Source organism: Stegodyphus dumicola, chromosome 5, assembly GCF_044657685.1.
Source record: "Stegodyphus dumicola isolate Sdum_Otavi_A_Nest chromosome 5, ASM4465768v1".
Lineage (NCBI taxonomy): Eukaryota > Metazoa > Arthropoda > Arachnida > Araneae > Eresidae > Stegodyphus > Stegodyphus dumicola.
Window position 1 is genome coordinate 63,328,442 of NC_140772.1, and position 19,189 is coordinate 63,347,630.

The 19,189-nt window shown below is 31.2% G+C and overlaps 1 protein-coding gene across 1 annotated transcript in view; it reads left to right on the top strand.

Annotated features, from left to right (window-relative positions):
• LOC118189270 (atrial natriuretic peptide receptor 1-like) overlaps positions 1 to 19,189 on the top strand; it is a 184,839-nt gene that overhangs the window by 123,639 nt on the left and 42,011 nt on the right. Inside the window, exon 15 of the mRNA XM_085816715.1 lies at positions 15,879 to 16,028. Coding sequence (XP_085672841.1) covers positions 15,879 to 16,028 — 150 coding nt within the window. The remainder of the gene's footprint in view (positions 1 to 15,878; positions 16,029 to 19,189) is intronic.

A 19,189-nucleotide genomic window follows, 5' to 3' on the forward strand; every position in this document is an offset into this window, starting at 1 on the left:
CGCTCCACAAGTAGCGCCCAAACTAAAATGTTGTGGTCGAAAATTCGTCTCTACCAGGATTTGGCAATTGGGTCCCCTTTAGTAGGACATAACGCAAGGTACTTTTTCTCTCTGCCGCCCAGACGGTAAAGTAGTTAGGACCGGGGTCCCAACCCTATGCTCGTGGGTACCATGGCGCCAGCCGATCGTTTAACGTGTGCCCCCCACTGCGCGATCACAATGAAAATGTTTCAGTTTTCAATAAAATTCTATGTGAAAGTTTTCTAATTTTTAATGAAATAGAAATCGCGTCCAACACAGATACCAATACAAAGCGAAATGCGACCGATCTCTTTTTTAATGTACATGTATTAATTATTAAGTCAATCGAACTACAAATTCACATCGAAAACGTAAATGGCGTCCACCGTCCAACAGATATTTTAGAATGTACCGAAGGATGGGTTGTTTATCCCGGAGATAGTTGTTTGTAAATGTATAGTGCCTCTGCATGGGGTATGGGGACACTGTAAATATATGGCATAGGGACACTCTAAATATATAAGTCGGAAGTCCTCTCGAGAAGTTTGTTGTAGGGAAAGAGGGGTGAGAGACCCTCGGTCTGGTCTCCCCGGGGTGCTCTCCATCAAAATTGGAGGCGAAACTGAGCGAAATCGTACCGTCGCCTGTATGGTAATCAAGGCTCTTGTTACAGGCGCAATCTTGTTCTCCTTGCCACGATGAATTTCGTGGTCTTGTTCTGGTGTTACTGTCAGACAAATGAGATACGTCACAACACATCTTTTCCCTCTTTACTGCGTGCCTTTGTGGTGTAGTTGGAAGTACGCCCGGCAAGCAATCGGAAAGTCTGAACTAGAATCCCAGCGAGGGCATCGCTGATTTTCTCGCTTTTAAGTGTTTCGAAATAAACCTAATGATTCTAACGCAGAAAATTGAAAGCGATTTGAGCATTAATATTTACTCTTGTATAATAACTGAATATGCATGTGAAATAATTTTATTCTCTTTGGTAATTGTTAATAATTTGTCGTAATTTTTACTCTAAGGAATATTTTCTAATAGCTCATGCGTTTTTTATTATTTGCGTTTTCAACAATTATGTCAATTTTTAAATTGCTGGAAATGTAACGTATTTGAATCTCAGGATATACGAGTATATGAAGTATCTACATTACAGGGTCGTTAAAATAGATCTCAAGACTGATAGTATAACAAATATATATATGTATAGTCCATCCCCTCTGACTGATAAAAAGAAAGATTACTTTGATTAATTTCTGAGATTATTTTATGTATCCAACTCTGATTTTTAATGTGTCTTTGTTAGTTCAGAAAAATATGCTGATTTATCTGATTTATTTCGTTACGACAACCCCCCTTCGATGCAACGAATGTAAATTAGTTTCCCCCCCCCAATTTTGAGCTTTAACATTTATTGCACCTTTCGTGCAATTTACCCATGCGCTTCTGTGTTTTTTTATTTTTGCATATAGTTTGTTATGAATTCAATACAGAATAGATTTTAAACGCATTAATTTAATTTATTTTGATTAATTTTGCATTATATATATATATATATATATATAATTTATTTCCTAAACAGTATTGATTAATTGATTATATTATCTCCTAAGTTTAATTAAAGTAGAATTATTTTAAAAGTGTGCATCCATACTGGTAAGTTATATTTTGAAAGATGTTTTGAAGTAATTTGAAAGCAAAATGTTAATAATGTTTTAACGGGGACTGGAGTTAAATCATCACGAGGAATAATATTACAATTGTAAAAGTAAAAATTAAAACATGTAATTATTGTCATTGATCGGAAATTAGTTGACTTTTCAAGGGGAACAAACCAACTCCCGTTCAATGATCAATAATTGATAAAAATACGTAAATATGAAAGTGTTTCGTCTTTACTCGAGTTATAAGTTAAAGCCAAACCGGCAATTCTAGTCAGGCCAAATATTTCCGCGAATAGTTGTTACTCAAAGAACTGATTCTCATGAAGCATTCTAGTCAATTCAATTTGGAGTAAAAATCAATTACTGTAGAGAAATCTTGTAAAACTCGAGTAATCGTCCCAGACACTATCATCTTTATGTATTTGAGTACTATATTATTTGTAGAAATTAAACATTGGAAATTGTCATTATGAAATCGAAATCAAAGTAAAGTTGAAATAAACATAGAAGATTATAAAAAAGATAAATAATGCAAACTTTGCAAAAACAAATCAAAGAGAACATAAAAATAATATAAAAATAATATAAAAATAAAATAGAAAATAATATAAATAAGATCAGTGAATGTACATGAAGATATAAAGGCCAGAAAGGTATTAAGTAACTTACATTCTTTCTAGTGGGGGAGTTGGCAATGTGTTCTCTTCGTGTCTGAGTCAGAAGTGTAGGGTGTCCGAAAATTCTTAGCGGCAGTAGGGGCTTTGAATTATATCAGTCGGTAAGACTTGGTTGAAGAAATTTATGGTAGTGGGTGGGACTTTGAATTCTTGAGGGATGTATTTTGTGGAGTTCTTATCTGAGAGAGACCGTCTGTTAAGATTTTTTTAAAAATACTAGTGAATGGAAATTAATTAATTTCTGGCTAATTGTCGTGTCGCAATGATTAAGAATTTAAAAAAGGAAAAAGGCATTTTCGCTATCCAAGAGCTAGTAGACAGTCTAAAGGCAGGAAATAGGCCCATTTTTTTAGTAACAGTATATGTCTGAAGACAATTAGCTTTTTACAATATATACAATTGAGTAATTACACTATATACAAATCTTTCAACTGACAGTCATCCAACTTATACCGCCTTCTCAGGTTTAGGAATAAATTATCATATCCCTATCAGTTAAATGATTTAGAGTGAGTATTTAACGCCTGCTCTTTTAAGGCAATGTTTGATAAATTGAAAGGGAATTAGATTATTTTTGAGAATTTTGATAAGGATCAAAATTTCGCGTTGTAAATCTATTGTATCTGTGCATATAGTTTTAATTCGTTGTATTTGATTAATTATAGTATTGTTAATTACTTTTTTGGATATGTTGGAGTTCCAATTTATTAATTTGTTAGTATTGAAATTGAAGTTTCTTGTTTTGTCAAAAAGTAAAATTTTTTTTGTAGTTAATGATTTGAAGATCTAGAAAGTCTATGCTATTTTGTGAATTATTAGTTTTATTAAGTTTAAGACAATTTGGATAAATGTCGGAGTTTTCAATTTTACCAAAATTATTAATTGTAATAAGGTCATCAATAAATCTGTAGGTATGTTTGTAGTAATTTAACTCTTGTGGTTGTAGATTTTTTTGGAAGTTAAATTCTTTGACAAATAAAAAGATATTACAGATCGAGGTGCTGGAATGTAAGCCCATTGGCAATCCTCTGACTTGTTTAAAAAGTTGATTTTGAAACTTGATGTAGTTATGAAAAAGTGTGCATTTTAGGTAGGTTTTCCATTTGTTAAGAGTCATGATATTGAGTATATTAGGGAAAAGTTTTGGTAGATCAAGTAGACTGGTATAGATTTCTTCTAGAGGAAGTGAGGTATATAAGTTTTCAAAATCATAGCAGTTAATGTTTTGGATGTTAATGGTATGAATGGCATTAATGACAGGAGTGTTATTATGAATGATCCAGCAATAGTTATGATTAGTGTTACAATCATTGAAAATAAATTTACAGATTTTATTAAGTTGAATTGAAAAATAATAGTCTATATTTTTCTTGTAATTATTAGTTCCATTAGCTATAAATCTAAATTTTAATGGTGTTTTATGGAATTTGGGAATCGCATAAAGATTAGTAAATCTGTTGTACTTTGCATTGAAAGTAATATTGAGTTTCTTATGAAAAGTTTTAATCCTGTTTATTATAGATGTTTCTGTAAGGTTGGCTGATTGATAAGTAGTTGCGTTGAGAAGTTCTTTATGAATAATCTCAGTGTAGAATTGTTTTCATATAATTAATACTAAAGTTATTAGTTGCTTTATCTATTTTTGTAATAGTAAAAAGCTGTTTTAATTTACTAATATCAGATGTAAGTTGCGACCAGTTCAGTGTACTTTTAAATTTGAGGTGACTGATTTCTGTGGATATGCGTTGAAGAATTTTAGCTTTCCATTTTAAGAAGGTATCTATGGGAAAATTCAGTTGATAGCTTGCTTTAACTATAAATTCGTTGATGTTGTTTTCGAAAGTCTTGTAACAGTAATTTGTAGTCATGTTTCTGACTGGTCTAAATTTTGTACCATAACTCATTAGTGTTTTTAGTTGATGGTTTTGTATGATATTCAGGTTGCCAGTAATTATGTGCTGGTGATGAGAATCTACGTAATTGCTGTAAATTGGTGTCTTACAATGTCATTCTGCAGTTTCATCTATTTCATGGTGGTTAGTAAGCAAGTTGCTTAAGGTCCTTTGATATTTAAATGCAATCATTGGTATAGTGTCAACTGCGGGGAAGTAATCTTTACAATCTCTGATGATTCTTGAGAAATGAATATTGTCAAACTGCGGATGCAGAAAATTGACTTTAAAATAAATTTTGCGTTGAGTGAGACTATTAGAGAGTCTGAAAAGACTAAAATCAAGAATCATGTCTTTAATGATTTTTATGTCGTCGTAGCTTTCTTGAATGAATTTTTTTAGTTTGATAAGGAATTTATTAGTACAGGAGTGTAACCAGTTGAGAAGTTTCTTGGGAAAACAGTCTGAGTCAAAAAAACATTTCAATTGTTTTTTCAATGCAAGTGTATCCAAAGTGGATAAAAATCTCGCATTATTTTTTATTTTGCTTCCTCTTTTTCCTCTCTGCGTTTTGATGCTGTAGAGTTTAAATTGGCTGAAAATAGACTTCTTAGAAGTATTTCTATGACTATGTATATAAGTGTTAAGTCCATATGGATAAAGTGAACGTTGTTTTAGTATATATAGAGAGATTCCTGAAAAATTCGTGTTTTGTGATTGGGTATTATATCTAGTATCTGAAGTTGAATAGAGTTGAAGTCATGGTTTTTAAAGTGTTCTAATTCTGCTGTATTAAGTTGTGATGGTGTACTTATTTTAATGTTATTTTTTTTTTTTTTTTTTTTTTTTTTTTTTTTTTTGTGCGTTGAATTTTTTGATTTGAGCTCTATGGTTATTGATTCGAAAGTTAAGATTGTTTTTAGTCTGTCCTATATATTTAATATGTCAAGTACCGCATGTAATCATGTAAATACAGTTAAATGTTTTTCATAGAAATTGTTTTTTGGGTTTACCTGTAGCAGGCATGGCGTTAAATTTTCAAGTTTGTCATCTAGTGGAATGACATTTAGTGATTTCAATATGAGTTAAACTAGCAAGATATAAAAGTAAGGAGGCTGCTAACCTTCAATACAGTAAAGTTTTTGTATAAAAACTTTAAAACTTAAAAAGGTTGGAGATAATATATAAAGTGGGTACATTAGATAAGAGATAAATAGCGCTAATAGCTGCTATTTAGCATATCAAATGTTGTATGAACTTAAATCCATTTAGTGCGAATACAAGTTATTATTACTTGCGCAATTGCTGCAAAGTTAGTTAATAATAATTTATTTCCTAAACAGTATTGATTAATTGATTATATTATCTCCTAAGTTTAATTAAAGTAGAATTATTTTAAAAGTGTGCATCCATACTGGTAAGTTATATTTTGAAAGATGTTTTGAAGTAATTTGAAAGCAAAATGTTAATAATGTTTTAACGGGGACTGGAGTTAAATCATCACGAGGAATAATATTACAATTGTAAAAGTAAAAATTAAAACATGTAATTATTGTCATTGATCGGAAATTAGTTGACTTTTCAAGGGGAACAAACCAACTCCCGTTCAATGATCAATAATTGATAAAAATACGTAAATATGAAAGTGTTTCGTCTTTACTCGAGTTATAAGTTAAAGCCAAACCGGCAATTCTAGTCAGGCCAAATATTTCCGCGAATAGTTGTTACTCAAAGAACTGATTCTCATGAAGCATTCTAGTCAATTCAATTTGGAGTAAAAATCAATTACTGTAGAGAAATCTTGTAAAACTCGAGTAATCGTCCCAGACACTATCATCTTTATGTATTTGAGTACTATATTATTTGTAGAAATTAAACATTGGAAATTGTCATTATGAAATCGAAATCAAAGTAAAGTTGAAATAAACATAGAAGATTATAAAAAAGATAAATAATGCAAACTTTGCAAAAACAAATCAAAGAGAACATAAAAATAATATAAAAATAATATAAAAATAAAATAGAAAGTAATATAAATAAGATCAGTGAATGTACATGAAGATATAAAGGCCAGAAAGGTATTAAGTAACTTACATTCTTTCTAGTGGGGGAGTTGGCAGTGTGTTCTCTTCGTGTCTGAGTCAGAAGTGTAGGGTGTCCGAAAATTCTTAGCGGCAGTAGGGGCTTTGAATTATATCAGTCGGTAAGACTTGGTTGAAGAAATTTATGGTAGTGGGTGGGACTTTGAATTCTTGAGGGATGTATTTTGTGGAGTTCTTATCTGAGAGAGACCGTCTGTTAAGATTTTTTTAAAAATACTAGTGAATGGAAATTAATTAATTTCTGGCTAATTGTCGTGTCGCAATGATTAAGAATTTAAAAAAGGAAAAAGGCATTTTCGCTATCCAAGAGCTAGTAGACAGTCTAAAGGCAGGAAATAGGCCCATTTTTTTAGTAACAGTATATGTCTGAAGACAATTAGCTTTTTACAATATATACAATTGAGTAATTACACTATATACAAATCTTTCAACTGACAGTCATCCAACTTATACCGCCTTCTCAGGTTTAGGAATAAATTATCATATCCCTATCAGTTAAATGATTTAGAGTGAGTATTTAACGCCTGCTCTTTTAAGGCAATGTTTGATAAATTGAAAGGGAATTAGATTATTTTTGAGAATTTTGATAAGGATCAAAATTTCGCGTTGTAAATCTATTGTATCTGTGCATATAGTTTTAATTCGTTGTATTTGATTAATTATAGTATTGTTAATTACTTTTTTGGATATGTTGGAGTTCCAATTTATTAATTTGTTAGTATTGAAATTGAAGTTTCTTGTTTTGTCAAAAAGTAAAATTTTTTTGTAGTTAATGATTTGAAGATCTAGAAAGTCTATGCTATTTTGTGAATTATTAGTTTTATTAAGTTTAAGACAATTTGGATAAATGTCGGAGTTTTCAATTTTACCAAAATTATTAATTGTAATAAGGTCATCAATAAATCTGTAGGTGTGTTTGTAGTAATTTAACTCTTGTGGTTGTAGATTTTTTTGACAAAATTAAATTCTTTGACAAATAAAAAGATATTACAGATCGAGGTGCTGGAATGTAAGCCCATTGGCAATCCTCTGACTTGTTTAAAAAGTTGATTTTGAAACTTGATGTAGTTATGAAAAAGTGTGCATTTTAGGTAGGTTTTCCATTTGTTAAGAGTCATGATATTGAGTATATTAGGGAAAAGTTTTGGTAGATCAAGTAGACTGGTATAGATTTCTTCTAGAGGAAGTGAGGTATATAAGTTTTCAAAATCATAGCAGTTAATGTTTTGGATGTTAATGGTATGAATGGTATTAATGACAGGAGTGTTATTATGAATGATCCAGCAATAGTTATGATTAGTGTTACAATCATTGAAAATAAATTTACAGATTTTATTAAGTTGAATTGAAAAATAATAGTCTATATTTTTCTTGTAATTATTAGTTCCATTAGCTATAAATCTAAATTTTAATGGTGTTTTATGGAATTTGGGAATCGCATAAAGATTAGTAAATCTGTTGTACTTTGCATTGAAAGTAATATTGAGTTTCTTATGAAAAGTTTTAATCCTGTTTATTATAGATGTTTCTGTAAGGTTGGCTGATTGATAAGTAGTTGCGTTGAGAAGTTCTTTATGAATAATCTCAGTGTAGAATTGTTTTCATATAATTAATACTAAAGTTATTAGTTGCTTTATCTATTTTTGTAATAGTAAAAAGCTGTTTTAATTTACTAATATCAGATGTAAGTTGCGACCAGTTCAGTGTACTTTTAAATTTGAGGTGACTGATTTCTGTGGATATGCGTTGAAGAATTTTAGCTTTCCATTTTAAGAAGGTATCTATGGGAAAATTCAGTTGATAGCTTGCTTTAACTATAAATTCGTTGATGTTGTTTTCGAAAGTGTTGTAACAGTAATTTGTAGTCATGTTTCTGACTGGTCTAAATTTTGTACCATAACTCATTAGTGTTTTTAGTTGATGGTTTTGTATGATATTCAGGTTGCCAGTAATTATGTGCTGGTGATGAGAATCTACGTAATTGCTGTAAATTGGTGTCTTACAATGTCATTCTGCAGTTTCATCTATTTCATGGTGGTTAGTAAGCAAGTTGCTTAAGGTCCTTTGATATTTAAATGCAATCATTGGTATAGTGTCAACTGCGGGGAAGTAATCTTTACAATCTCTGATGATTCTTGAGAAATGAATATTGTCAAACTGCGGATGCAGAAAATTGACTTTAAAATAAATTTTGCGTTGAGTGAGACTATTAGAGAGTCTGAAAAGACTAAAATCAAGAATCATGTCTTTAATGATTTTTATGTCGTCGTAGCTTTCTTGAATGAATTTTTTTAGTTTGATAAGGAATTTATTAGTACAGGAGTGTAACCAGTTGAGAAGTTTCTTGGGAAAACAGTCTGAGTCAAAAAAACATTTCAATTGTTTTTTCAATGCAAGTGTATCGAAAGTGGATAAAAATCTCGCATTATTTTTTATTTTGCTTCCTCTTTTTCCTCTCTGCGTTTTGATGCTGTAGAGTTTAAATTGGCTGAAAATAGACTTCTTAGAAGTATCTCTATGACTATGTATATAAGTGTTAAGTCCATATGGATAAAGTGAACGTTGTTTTAGTATATAGAGAGATTCCTGAAAAATTCGTGTTTTGTGATTGGGTATTATATCTAGTATCTGAAGTTGAATAGAGTTGAAGTCATGGTGTTTAAAGTGTTCTAATTCTGCTGTATTAAGTTGTGATGGTGTACTTATTTTAATGTTATTTTTTTATTTTTTTTATTTTTTTTTTTTTTTGTGCGTTGAATTTTTTGATTTGAGCTCTATGGTTATTGATTCGAAAGTTAAGATTGTTTTTAGTCTGTCCTATATATTTAATATGTCAAGTACCGCATGTAATCATGTAAATACAGTTAAATGTTTTTCATAGAAATTGTTTTTTGGGTTTACCTGTAGCAGGCATGGCGTTAAATTTAGGTAAGAGATAAATAGCGCTAATAGCTGCTATTTAGCATATCAAATGTTGTATGAACTTAAATCCATTTAGTGCGAATACAAGTTATTATTACTTGCGCAATTGCTGCAAAGTTAGTTAATAATAATTTATTTCCTAAACAGTATTGATTAATTGATTATATTATCTCCTAAGTTTAATGTACCCACTTTATATATTATCTCTAATGTACTCTAATGTACCCACTTTATATATTATCTCCAACCTTTTTAAGTTTTAAAGTTTTTATACAAAAACTTTACTGTATTGAAGGTTAGCAGCCTCCTTACTTTTATATCTTGCTAGTTTAACTCATATTGAAATCACTAAATGTCATTCCACTAGATGACAAACTTGAAAATTTAACGCCATGCCTGCTACAGGTAAACCCAAAAAACAATTTCTATGAAAAACATTTAACTGTATTTACATGATTACATGCGGTACTTGACATATTAAATATATAGGACAGACTAAAAACAATCTTAACTTTCGAATCAATAACCATAGAGCTCAAATCAAAAAATTCAACGCACAAAAAAAAAAAAAAAAAATAAAAAAAAAAAAAAAAAAAAAAAAATAACATTAAAATAAGTACACCATCACAACTTAATACAGCAGAATTAGAACACTTTAAACACCATGACTTCAACTCTATTCAACTTCAGATACTAGATATAATACCCAATCACAAAACACGAATTTTTCAGGAATCTCTCTATATATACTAAAACAACGTTCACTTTATCCATATGGACTTAACACTTATATACATAGTCATAGAGATACTTCTAAGAAGTCTATTTTCAGCCAATTTAAACTCTACAGCATCAAAACGCAGAGAGGAAAAAGAGGAAGCAAAATAAAAAATAATGCGAGATTTTTATCCACTTTGGATACACTTGCATTGAAAAAACAATTGAAATGTTTTTTTGACTCAGACTGTTTTCCCAAGAAACTTCTCAACTGGTTACACTCCTGTACTAATAAATTCCTTATCAAACTAAAAAAATTCATTCAAGAAAGCTACGACGACATAAAAATCATTAAAGACATGATTCTTGATTTTAGTCTTTTCAGACTCTCTAATAGTCTCACTCAACGCAAAATTTATTTTAAAGTCAATTTTCTGCATCCGCAGTTTGACAATATTCATTTCTCAAGAATCATCAGAGATTGTAAAGATTACTTCCCCGCAGTTGACACTATACCAATGATTGCATTTAAATATCAAAGGACCTTAAGCAACTTGCTTACTAACCACCATGAAATAGATGAAACTGCAGAATGACATTGTAAGACACCAATTTACAGCAATTACGTAGATTCTCATCACCAGCACATAATTACTGGCAACCTGAATATCATACAAAACCATCAACTAAAAACACTAATGAGTTATGGTACAAAATTTAGACCAGTCAGAAACATGACTACAAATTACTGTTACAAGACTTTCGAAAACAACATCAACGAATTTATAGTTAAAGCAAGCTATCAACTGAATTTTCCCATAGATACCTTCTTAAAATGGAAAGCTAAAATTCTTCAACGCATATCCACAGAAATCAGTCACCTCAAATTTAAAAGTACACTGAACTGGTCGCAACTTACATCTGATATTAGTAAATTAAAACAGCTTTTTACTATTACAAAAATAGATAAAGCAACTAATAACTTTAGTATTATATGAAAACAATTCTACACTGAGATTATTCATAAAGAACTTCTCAACGCAACTACTTATCAATCAGCCAACCTTACAGAAACATCTATAATAAACAGGATTAAAACTTTTCATAAGAAACTCAATATTACTTTCAATGCAAACTACAACAGATTTACTAATCTTTATGCGATTCCCAAATTCCATAAAACACCATTAAAATTTAGATTTATAGCTAATGGAACTAATAATTACAAGAAAAATATAGACTATTATTTTTCAATTCAACTTAATAAAATCTGTAAATTTATTTTCAATGATTGTAACACTAATCATAACTATTGCTGGATCATTCATAATAACACTCCTGTGGTATTAAATGTGGTATTAAATTAATAAAATGTGGTATAAATCCTGTGGTATTAAATTAATGGTATGAATGGTATTAAATACCATTCATACCATTAACATCCAAAACATTAACTGCTATGATTTTGAAAACTTATATACCTCACTTCCTCTAGAAGAAATCTATACCAGTCTACTTGATCTACCAAAACTTTTCCCTAATATACTCAATATCATGACTCTTAACAAATGGAAAACCTACCTAAAATGCACACTTTTTCATAACTACATCAAGTTTCAAAATCAACTTTTTAAACAAGTCAGAGGATTGCCAATGGGCTTACATTCCAGCACCTCGATCTGTAATATCTTTTTATTTGTCAAAGAATTTAATTTTGTCAAAAAAATCTACAACCACAAGAGTTAAATTACTACAAACACACCTACAGATTTATTGATGACCTTATTACAATTAATAATTTTGGTAAAATTGAAAACTCCGACATTTATCCAAATTGTCTTAAACTTAATAAAACTAATAATTCACAAAATAGCATAGACTTTCTAGATCTTCAAATCATTAACTACAAAAAAATTTTACTTTTTGACAAAACAAGAAACTTCAATTTCAATACTAACAAATTAATAAATTGGAACTCCAACATATCCAAAAAAGTAATTAACAATACTATAATTAATCAAATACAACGAATTAAAACTATATGCACAGATACAATAGATTTACAACGCGAAATTTTGATCCTTATCAAAATTCTCAAAAATAATCTAATTCCCTTTCAATTTATCAAACATTGCCTTAAAAGAGCAGGCGTTAAATACTCACTCTAAATCATTTAACTGATAGGGATATGATAATTTATTCCTAAACCTGAGAAGGCGGTATAAGTTGGATGACTGTCAGTTGAAAGATTTGTATATAGTGTAATTACTCAATTGTATATATTGTAAAAAGCTAATTGTCTTCAGACATATACTGTTACTAAAAAAATGGGCCTATTTCCTGCCTTTAGACTGTCTACTAGCTCTTGGATAGCGAAAATGCCTTTTTCCTTTCTTAAATTCTTAATCATTGCGACACGACAATTAGCCAGAAATTAATTAATTTCCATTCACTAGTATTTTTAAAAAAATCTTAACAGACGGTCTCTCTCAGATAAGAACTCCACAAAATACATCCCTCAAGAATTCAAAGTCCCACCCACTACCATAAATTTCTTCAATTAAGTCTTACCGACTGATATAATTCAAAGCCCCTACTGCCGCTAAGAATTTTCGGACACCCTACACTTCTGACTCAGACACGAAGAGAACACACTGCCAACTCCCCCACTAGAAAGAATGTAAGTTACTTAATACCTTTCTGGCCTTTATATCTTCATGTACATTCACTGATCTTATTTATATTACTTTCTATTTTATTTTTATATTATTTTTATATTATTTTTATGTTCTCTTTGATTTGTTTTTGCAAAGTTTGCATTATTTATCTTTTTTATAATCTTCTATGTTTATTTCAACTTTACTTTGATTTCGATTTCATAATGACAATTTCCAATGTTTAATTTCTACAAATAATATAGTACTCAAATACATAAAGATGATAGTGTCGGGGACGATTACTCGAGTTTTACAAGATTTCTCTACAGTAATTGATTTTTACTCCAAATTGAATTGACTAGAATGCTTCATGAGAATCAGTTCTTTGAGTAACAACTATTCGCGGAAATATTTGGCCTGACTAGAATTGCCGGTTTGGCTTTAACTTATAACTCGAGTAAAGACGAAACACTTTCATATTTACGTATTTTTATCAATTATTGATCATTGAACGGGAGTTGGTTTGTTCCCCTTGAAAAGTCAACTAATTTCCGATCAATGACAATAATTACATGTTTTAATTTTTACTTTTACAATTGTAATATTATTCCTCGTGATGATTTAACTCCAGTCCCCGTTAAATCATTATTAACATTTTGCTTTCAAATTACTTCAAAACATCTTTCAAAATATAACTTACCAGTATGGATGCACACTTTTAAAATAATTCTACTTTAATTAAACTTAGGAGATAATATAATCAATTAATCAATACTGTTTAGGAAATAAATTATTATTAACTAACTTTGCAGCAATTGCGCAAGTAATAATAACTTGTATTCGCACTAAATGGATTTAAGTTCATACAACATTATATATATATGTATATATATATGCAAAAAATAGCCTTTTAATTCCTCATTTTTAATTTGGGCATTTCCTATTTAATCTAAAACTAATAATAACTTCTGTGGATGGCGTCATTTCTAGATCAATCTATCTTACATGGCCTGCGCAACGCTGATGACGTAGTTATTTCCGAACCTAAACTCTAAGAACTGAAAACCTTTCTAACTTAAACCAAAACCTTTCTCTTAACAGACTGCCATATTGGATTAAATGCGCAATTAGCCTGCAGCTCTGTTGCCGGATAAAACCTTGGAGTAAGCTGCAACAGATTGACGATGATTTTCAGCGTTATAACTTGGAGAGATTGGCTGCATAATTAGAAAGATGACACTCGAAGGAGAGACTTACAGACAGACGTAGCCGAACTGAGCATAATATTTATTGCTGGACACGAACTAATTAACGAAACCATATTTTTCATTACAGAGATCATGAGCGAAATACGCACTCTACAGTTTTATATACAGTATCACAGTTTAAAATAACGGCGTAGTTAGCAGCACGACAAAGCACAGGGAAATGAAATAGCGTCCAAGCGGCAGTAGAGCTACAGGCTAACTGAGCATGTTATCTAATATAGCAGTCTGTTAAGAGAAAGGTTTTGGTTTAAGTTAGAAAGGTTTCAATTCTTAGAGTTTAGATTCCGAAATAACTACGTCATCAGGCCATGCAAAATAGACTCATCTAGAAATGACATAATCCAGAGAAGTTATTATTATTTCCAGAATAAAGAGGAAATACCCAAATTAAAAGTGAAGAATTAAAATGCTGTTATTAAATTAAATTATAAAGCTTATTTACATATTGTTACGGTTTTCGTATTGATTTAGCTATCTTTAAATAGAATTAATAAAAATTGTTTTATATTACCTTGCAGTACAAGACTTATTTGAAAAGAAAGCTACTCCGAAAAAAATTAAAAATACAGGAGCACGCGCATTTAATAAAGAGATATCTCGCAACTGTACTCTTTTGCTATTGAGAAAATACGAGAATTTTCTCGTGCATTTAAAAAGCTTATAAAAGATGGAGGAAAACATCTCAATTTAGTTGTTTAGCAGTTGTTTAGAAAACTGTTGTTGTTTACTCTAGCGAATTCGCGGCGAGATCGGATTAGCTTTCTGTACATTTTTCTGTGTATAATTAAGTTCTGTTGAACGTTTTTAGTAGTTTAAAATATAATTCTGTGAGATATTGCAATAATGTACGAATATTTTAGAAAATTTAAGTATTTTGTCTTATTTCTTGCGATAATAATAAATTATATTCACTTTTCATCGGACTTGCGCATCCAACTTTTTTACGAACCCGTACGCTCGCCGCAATATTTTTTATATTAGATATACTACATATTATGATGATAATGCTGGACAACGATAACGATAATCATGAAATGGCACTTGACTGTAGTTCCACTTAAGTGGAACACGGTTTTCATTCAGTTAAAAAGTCATTGTTCTCCGTGAAAGTCTTTTATTATCAACTGAATTTGAGAATATCTTTCTAGCATTTAAAAACTATCAAATATAAGGAATTGAGGCAAGAGTTCGCAATTACTAGGAATAAATATTGGTAATTTCTAAAAGTTTTCCCTAATCACCTTAAAAGTTTGGAACTTAGCTATTTTAAATGTTAACTCTGGCTCCGCAACTCACGTGACTTGTCACCCCGTCGCAGCAAATTACGAACACATAAAAGAACGTTTAAGATAAACACTTCTACTACTTTGTCAGCCTAGTAATTTACACAACTTGAGTAATAACAAAACAAACTCCGCAGCTTTCGCCAACAAGATTTAAATAGAAACAAATTTAAAGCATAATTTAAGTGTTCAAGTATAAGATTGAACACGTATAGACAAAACACGCCTGCAAGTTTTAGCTCAAGCTCTCAACTTAGGCGAGCAATTTCGTCAGCAAAATTAAAACCGATTCAAGTAATTCAGAAGCTTTAAGAAACAAGTATCCTAACGTCAGCTGTCGATGCCACAAGCTCTCTCCTAAACTCAAGGACTCTGCATTTAACTAAATTGGATTCTCATGAGTGCCAACAAGAGTAGAAGTGACAGTAAAGTCTAAAATAAGAAGATAGCTGGTTAACAAACTATGCTATAACTTGTTTAGTATTACCAAAGATATTACTTAACAAATAAGTATTTATCATATCGTTCATATTGTTCCATTCGAATTTTCAATAAGCATATTTGAACTAAACTATAGTGAGAAATATTAATAAGTAAATTGGGAAACATTTCAAATTTACATTATTCATATAGGATAATTATCTATTGTTTAAGAATACATTGCTTTCTTTGCAGAGAGAACAAAAGTGGGAATATATTAGATAACCTGTTATCTCGTATGGAACAGTATGCTAATAACCTGGAAACACTTGTTGAAGAAAGGACTGCTGACTATCTGGAAGAGAAAAGGAAAGCTGAAAATCTTCTCTACCAGCTTTTGCCAAAGTAAATGAATAGTTCCTTCAAATTATTTGAAAAATAATTATCATTCTAAATAATAAATTTCCATAACTTTTGTTTCTATTTGTTTTTTTTTTCAGATATGAATACAATGTAGCTTGTATATGAAATTTTAAAATTTCATTGATATGATACATTTCTATAAAATTCCTTAAATACAGTGAATTGTCAATGAAACAAATTAGTCGAACATTTATTAAAATTAATAAACTCAACTGATTAATTGTACAATCAATCAAACAAATATTCGAATCAGAGAACTCAAATGAGTAATTTTATTTACAGACACATCATTCAATCTAGTATTAATATTTTATGGCATTTCACTCTGTTTGGGAACGATATTTTTCTCAATCTAGTAATAATATTTTAAGATATTTGATTTAATTTAAGATTAAAATTTTATGATATTTGATTTATCCTAACAGATGAAATTTAGGTAAGATCTTACATATGTGGATTAAGATAACTGCTCGACCTTACTTTCAAGATATGACTAGTAGATATAATTAGGTAATGTCTCAATGACATGAATTACCTAAATCACTAGTACGGACTATTAATTTGTATCCACTATATAGCTGTCAACCATAAACCGAGAGGCCAAGATACAAAATATTCTAGATTTAAATCGAATTTTCATCATGGCAATGAAGCGAGCCAGCTGCATGCGTCTTTTGGTGGTTCACCCTGTTGTGTATATGTTCTCGTGTCTGTGATAAAGTCTATTTAAATAGCGTCATGGGCGAAGATGACAGCCCTGAGAATCTGCAAAATATTGTCATCGAAGAGGTTCGGTCTTGTAAACAAGATCCCAAATTTTAACAATTCAGCAAGGATGGCCGTACAATGAATTATGCATGCAGTTGTTAATTGTGTGCTAGGGGCAGTTATCGCAGTTTCTGTAGGTTTCCTACCCTTTCTGTCAATTTTCAAACCTCTGTGATGGCCAGTTCTAAGCCTGTAGTTATAAATCGATCTCCATTGATGTTATGGAGCTGCTGCTTTATTGGAATTGAATGTCTGTATTTGGCCACGGCACAGGGTAACATTTATGCTATTGTTATTGTTGAGATTCCGAGCCTCTTTTGCCAGTTTATCTACGTCGTCGTTACCTGCGATGTAGACATGCGCTGGCAACCATTGATGAAAGCAAACCTTATCTAACATTTGCACCTCGTTTAGGTGAAACTAGATCCCGTTGGTGATCAAGGAGATTCCATCCAGGGTTGCCTGTAGAGCTGCCTTTGAGTCACAAAAGACAACGAATCCTTTTACTTGCTCAGGAATGGAAAGGTAAGATGGAAATGGTATAATGGAAAGGTTCTCTATATACATGTCAAGTGCCTTCGCTGTTGTCAGAAACTATCAAGAAGTTAGAGAATATGGCTCCAGTGTCAATTTTGTGTTGATAAGTAGTATCGCCTGACTCGCAGAAACACTGCAGAATCTCCATTAGTGATTGTCTCATCAGATGAACCACTTGTATAAACGTGTACAAAATCCTCTTTTGGATACTATTCAACGGGGTCAATCCCTTTCGCTTTAATGATGTCAATCAGTTCCTTTATTGCATGGCTCTAGTAGGTTAAGTACTATTTTTAGTTGATAGAAAGCCCGAAAGGAAAGTTTTACCCCGTGTGACATAAATATAACGCGATTTTCCATAGAAAATTTTTTATAAAAGCTTTTTTCCTTAAGCAGGTATCTCTAGAATAATGATAATACATAATAACTTAATCTTCTTTGCACACTAATAAAAAAAACTCATTTGACTGTTAGATATTTCTTCACAGAAAACATTTTCATACTCAGCATATAACTTTTCTTTAGTAACTTGTAACCACGTCTCTTTGTTTTAGGATTATCGCCGAATTAAAGAAAAGCTTTCTATTAGTGTTCTTAAAATTTTAATATTTTATTGTTAAACTTGATGTTATTTAAACTGAAATTGGAATTCTTGTCCTTAATTAATATTTGTTTGCTAATGAAATAATATATTTATTTAACTCTATATATAAAAGGAATTTTTTAAAAACAGTTATACTTCTTTTATAGTACGTAAGTTGACATACGAACCTACCAGCGGCCAAGCGGTAAAGTGGTTAAATCCTGGTAGTTCAGTCCGGGGTTAGAATTTCGGCAAAGGGGCTGGGCGCATGGGCGTTTCCGTGGTTTTTCTCGTGTGTAACGTGTATACGAGCCAGTTTCACTTATAAAGTCCTCCACGAAGACATCCCTCTTCTTAGGCAGATATAGTGCTTTGCCATAATTAAATAAACCAAACTGACAAACACAAGGTGTTTCTTGACGAATGAAACGAAGACAAATTAAAGTTCTAAATTCTTTATTTGAAATGGACTGTAGGTTTCACAAGGTATAAACAAGGTTTACTTATGTAATTCTATTATCTAATTATTATTGTCCCCAGACGATACAGTGGTTAGAGGACCCTACTGCGGTACTGAAGGACCCGAGTTCGAATCCCGAAGAAGGCATAGATGTTTGTAAATGCATAGTGTCTTTTCGGCATGGAGGCACTTTTAAATCTTTAAATACGAGTATATGGCGAGCCGAAAGTCCTCTCGTGTGGTTTGGTGGAAAAGGAGACGGATGGAAGATCCTAGGATCCGCCCCCCCCCGAGGCACTCCTCTTCAACAATTGGGGCCAACCTCAGTGAGCTTCTGGCTGGCATTCTTCCATGAAATTCACGGACAAGACTGCAATAACACAACATTTAATTACTATTTAACTCGATAAACATTTTTTTAAAATCTAGTACCCCAGTAACCTAACCAGCAACGAGAGCATGTTACCGCGAGCATAACTTCCGTCCAGACTAACTTCCGTCCAGACCGTCCAGACCTCAAATAGAACAGAATCCTTCCAAGAAGAACACCAACAAAAAGAAACGTGAAATGATACAAAGCCTAAACATTTTATACTCCAGGCCTCATAGTAATAAATAACAAAAGGATAGGTGAATATTTTGCAAACATTCACTTCACTGCCCATAGTAAAACATAACAGCGTACCTTGTAATCTATTTTGCTTAATGTTCTGAAGTTAATCGTTAACAACTGAATCACCTTTAAAGTTACTCTCTGTCACTGAAATTTGTACAAGATATTTTTACATACAAAGT